Genomic DNA, 4,111 nt, shown 5'->3' with positions numbered 1-4,111 from the left:
TCTCTTTCCTCGTTACATGAACAGAAAAGGTTGGGGAATCGGATGAAGGGCCACTGCCTTGTCGTTACCGCCATCTGCTGTCGGAAGACAGTAATGACAGTCCAACTTCACCTTTTTTTCGCTCTTCCCGCATGATCTTAATTAAACGTCTTGTTATATTCAATCGGAAGACTACATTTATCCCGAATGACGCATATTTGGAATGGTAGACCCGCATAGTTGAATACACACCCTACGAATGGCTTGTGTAAAAGACGAAAGTGCGGATGCAAAAGGGCGCACGCTCTTACCTGAGCGTCAGCATGAAGGCTATCGCGAGCCCGAGCGACCTTTGAAATGACTGACGTTAATCATACGACAGCCACGGAGACGTCCCAAGTTACACATATATAGAGAGGGAGGGAGGGAGGAAGGAAGTTGATACTTCCGCTCACATTCTGGTAAAGGTGGGCTTTCCTCCTCAGGGTGGCGCCAAAAACAAGGTTTCCTCGGAATCCACATTTCTTGCCTTGGTTTGTTTATCTTACGTCAAAAGTAAGATAAACGTTCAAACGACATGATCCTCCTGAGCAATGATTATAGAGCGTTATTAGTACTGGGGCTCTAGCTATTGGTAGAAAGATGGCGGCTGCCGCACTCACTGGATGGTGGAGGATTTTGAAATTCAACTCAAAGCCAGCTGGACGGAGTCTTCCCCTTTAGGCTCATGCAGGAATCGCGCACGACATGAACTGTCAGCAGTAGAAACCAGTGGCTATCTCCAAATCATTTCTTCCCGCGCCTTCGTAGAATTTTCAGGTATCTATACTTTTTCATTTGATGGACTTAAGTTTATTTTAGTGCTGGCAATTTCTGCATTTGAAAAGATCCATACCTGACTGTCAATTGTTACATTTGATGTTGACAATGATGTAGAGAGAGCTAAAGTTTGGCCATATATTCCGTGTAGGCCCCTTTTAAGGCCTTAAGGTGGCGGTTTGTTCTTTGGCACAAATCTGTCTCGGTTTGCCAACAGGCAAGGTCCCGTCTCTCGGGCGCGATGATTCCGGAAGCCCTTAAGCGCATCGGGAGGCAGCTGGCGCGCGTCAAGGTGGTGGACGCCAGCAGCGAAGAAACCCGCCTGTCGCGCTGCCTCAACACCTTCGACCTGGTGGCGCTGGGCGTGGGCAGCACGCTGGGCGCCGGCGTCTACGTGGTGGCCGGCAACGTGGCCAAAGAGAGTTCGGGACCCGCCATCATCCTGTCCTTCCTCATTGCGGCGGTGGCCTCCATCCTGGCCGGCCTGTGCTACGCCGAGTTTGGCGCCCGCGTGCCCAAAACGGGCTCGGCGTACCTCTACAGTTACGTGGCGGCCGGAGAGTTGCTGGCCTTCATCACCGGATGGAACCTCCTCATGTCGTATGCCATTGGTGAGACATTTTGCCAAAGAATGGGCACTTGCGTTTCAAGTTCATCCTCTTAAGAGATTTGATCCTCCTTTTGCCCACAGGTACTTCGAGCGTGGCCAAAACGTGGAGCGCCACTTTCGACACGCTCATCGGAGGCAGAATCGGGAGGTGGAGCAAAAGCAACTTCCCCATGAACTTGCCCGGCGTCCTGTCAGAATACGCCGACGTCTTTTCAGTGTGTCTGGTCTTCGTTTTGACAGGTCGCAATGGCTCCGAAACACATAAATGGGACCTTTCCCTCCGAACACAAAATGACGTCAAACGGCATCTATGGAATGGTTCCAGGTCTGCTCGGCTTTGGCGCGAAGGAGTCTGCGATGGTGGGCAAAATTTTTACCAGCATCAACATCCTGGTTCTCATCTCCGTAATGGTCAGCGGGATGATCAAAGGAGATGCCAAAAACTGGAAGGTGGACCCAGAGGAGATCCTGAGCGCCGCCGCTATGGCGTCCTCACCTAAGTGAGCGACTCGATCGGCCGCAAACGTCATCTCGTCTGCTCCGTTGATGAGCTTTTTGTGCTTTTTCAGCGCAACAAATAATTGGTCTTTGAAGGAAAGTCTGGGCGCAGGGGGCTTCATGCCTTTCGGCTGGACGGGGGTTTTCTCCGGGGCCGCCACTTGCTTCTACGCCTTCATTGGCTTTGAATGTATCGCCACTTCAGGTGGGTGCAAATGTATGGATTCCAAAAAATATCAATCTTGGAGAAGAATATTGGTTTGCTAGAAAGGAAGCACAACTGCCCTCTAGCGGCGTTTTCGGGTGGGTACGGCTCAAATGAATCTGAACTATGGCTCGGTATCCAGGTGAGGAGGTGAAGAACCCGCAGAAGGCCATCCCCGTCGGCATCGTGAGCTCGCTGCTCATCTGCCTGGTGATGTACGTGGGCGTGTCCACCGCCCTCACCCTCCTGATGCCGTACTACCTCCTGGACGCGCAGAACCCGCTGCCGGTGGCCTTCACGCACGTAGGCTGGCCTTTTGCCACCAACGCCGTGGCTGCCGGCTCTCTCTGCGCGCTCTCCACCAGGTCACGCGTCGTCCTCGTCGTTATTTGAGGGAAAGAAAAGGAGGTGACGTATGGACTTGTTTCTTTGTTTGTTTTTGTCCACCTGTAGTTTACTGGGCGCCATGTTCCCCATGCCCAGAGTGATTTGGGCCATGGCAGAGGACGGCCTGCTCTTCAAATGTTTGAGCAGAATCAACAGTCGCACCAAAACGCCTCTCATAGCGACCATCGTGTCCGGCGGCGTCTCGGGTGAGTCCCAACGCGGGCCGCGTTTGACATCATCATCATCGGCAGTTGACGCGGGTGGCAACGTTGTCGTGGTTGCCGCCGCAGCCGTGATGGCCATGTTGTTCGACTTGAAGGATCTGGTGGACCTGATGTCCATCGGCGCTCTGCTGGCTTACACGCTGGTGGCCGCGTGCCTGCTGGTGCTCAGGTACGTCCGTCTGTCCGTCAAACGTTGGGCGAGACGTCGGGACTAAAACCAGGTGCGGTGCCAAAGGTACAAGCCTGACAGGACCGCCCCCTACGAGACTGACGTCGGCGAGGCGGAGGAGAGCGAGGGCGACGGCCGGGTTAAGGAAGATCTCCGCGCCACGGTGGGGTGGCTCGTGCTACACCCCGATAAAGAACCCACTCCTCGCTCCGGGTTCGCCGTCACCGTTTGCACCGGCATCATCGGTAAGAAGTGAAACCAAACTTGACAATCGGTTGTTGCCGACGAAGCATCAAGCAGCTGGTTGAGTTTGCTTTTGCTGCCTGGGGCAGTGGTTTTGGCCTTCCTCTTCAGCGTGGTGGCGGTGACAGGCAGGCGAGCCTTGTGGCGCTCCATCCTCCTGGGCGCCATCTTCCTGGCGTGCGTGGGCGTCACCGCCGTGCTGTGGAGGCAGCCGCAAAACAAGAGCAGGCCCACCTTCAAAGTGATTTCCTTCCTTCCTTCCAACCTTTGACTGGTGCTCTCGCTGGGCTAAGGTGGCGCTGTCTGTCTGTCTGTCTTGGTGTAGATCCCTCTGGTGCCCATCCTCCCTCTGGTGAGCGTGCTGATCAATAGCTACCTGCTGACGCAGCTTCTGGCGGGACCTTGGGTGCACTACACCACCTGCATGGCCATAGGTGCTTTACTTGTTGTTCTGCTCCCTCTTCAACAGCAGAAAAGGGGTTGGATGTCAGTGACCTAAGTGTTTCCTTTGGCAGGTTTGCTCATCTACTTCTGCTACGGCATTCGTAACAGCACGCAAGCAGAGCGGAACAAGGCGCCCCAATGCAGACTGGACGGCCGCGGAGACGAGTTGTGATTTTCCAGCTCCTGCGGGCAGCAGAACAACTTTTGGAATGAAGACACTTGCCAAATTGTGGATTTTTTTACATCTGTCCCATCTGTCGTACACATTGACATCATCACTTTTATTTGAATTCTTGACCTAATTTCTATTCTACGTGAGCTGCGGAATGTCATGAATCATGTTTTTTTTTTTTTTTTTTTGCTCTGGAGTACCTGGAGAAACCCCACGCGGGGAACGTCCATTCAAGGAAGGAAGGACCTGGCCCACATTCCAACCTTGAACATCTCACTTGACTAAGCATACCTATTTTTTTGTCTACTTTTAATCTCTTGAACGAGTAAATGTTTATGTGTTCTTAGTTGTTGGTCATATT

The 4,111-nt window shown here is 53.0% G+C and overlaps 1 protein-coding gene across 2 annotated transcripts; it reads left to right on the top strand.

Moving 5' to 3' along the window:
• The first annotated feature begins 140 nt into the window (after nucleotides 1-140).
• Nucleotides 141-4,096, top strand: LOC147053948 (high affinity cationic amino acid transporter 1-like). 2 transcript variants are annotated; one of them, XM_085916745.1, is made up of 12 exons: nucleotides 141-798; nucleotides 1,016-1,409; nucleotides 1,490-1,648; nucleotides 1,734-1,908; nucleotides 1,978-2,111; nucleotides 2,254-2,476; nucleotides 2,565-2,704; nucleotides 2,789-2,891; nucleotides 2,958-3,136; nucleotides 3,224-3,375; nucleotides 3,460-3,568; nucleotides 3,650-4,096. In XM_085916745.1, the coding sequence occupies exons 2-12, from the start codon at nucleotides 1,040-1,042 to the stop codon at nucleotides 3,748-3,750; spliced, it is 1,845 nt and encodes a 614-aa protein (XP_085772871.1). In that variant the 5' UTR covers nucleotides 141-798; nucleotides 1,016-1,039; the 3' UTR covers nucleotides 3,751-4,096. The 2 variants fall into 2 exon arrangements, with proteins under 2 accessions (XP_085772871.1, XP_085772870.1); XM_085916744.1 differs by having other exon boundaries at nucleotides 2,565-2,891.
• The last annotated feature ends 15 nt before the right edge of the window (nucleotides 4,097-4,111 follow it).

This window comes from Syngnathus leptorhynchus, chromosome 7 (genome assembly GCF_054491065.1).
Source record: "Syngnathus leptorhynchus isolate UIUO chromosome 7, UIUO_Slep, whole genome shotgun sequence".
NCBI classification, from domain to species: Eukaryota; Metazoa; Chordata; class Actinopteri; order Syngnathiformes; family Syngnathidae; genus Syngnathus; species Syngnathus leptorhynchus.
The sequence above is the reverse complement of the archived record's forward strand: the minus strand, read 5'-3'. Positions and strand labels throughout refer to the sequence as shown.

What these genes read in the sequence shown, in the direction of transcription:
- LOC147053948 (XM_085916744.1), top strand. Translation starts at nt 1,040, where the DNA reads ATGATTCCGGAAGCCCTTAAGCGCATCGGGAGGCAGCTGGCGCGCGTC. An exon ending in CTCTGCGCGCTCTCCACCAG is followed by an intron (nt 2,477 to 2,564) that starts GTCACGCGTCGT and finishes GTCCACCTGTAG; the next exon opens with TTTACTGGGCGCCATGTTCC. An exon ending in CGTTTGCACCGGCATCATCG is followed by an intron (nt 3,137 to 3,223) that starts GTAAGAAGTGAA and finishes TGCCTGGGGCAG; the next exon opens with TGGTTTTGGCCTTCCTCTTC.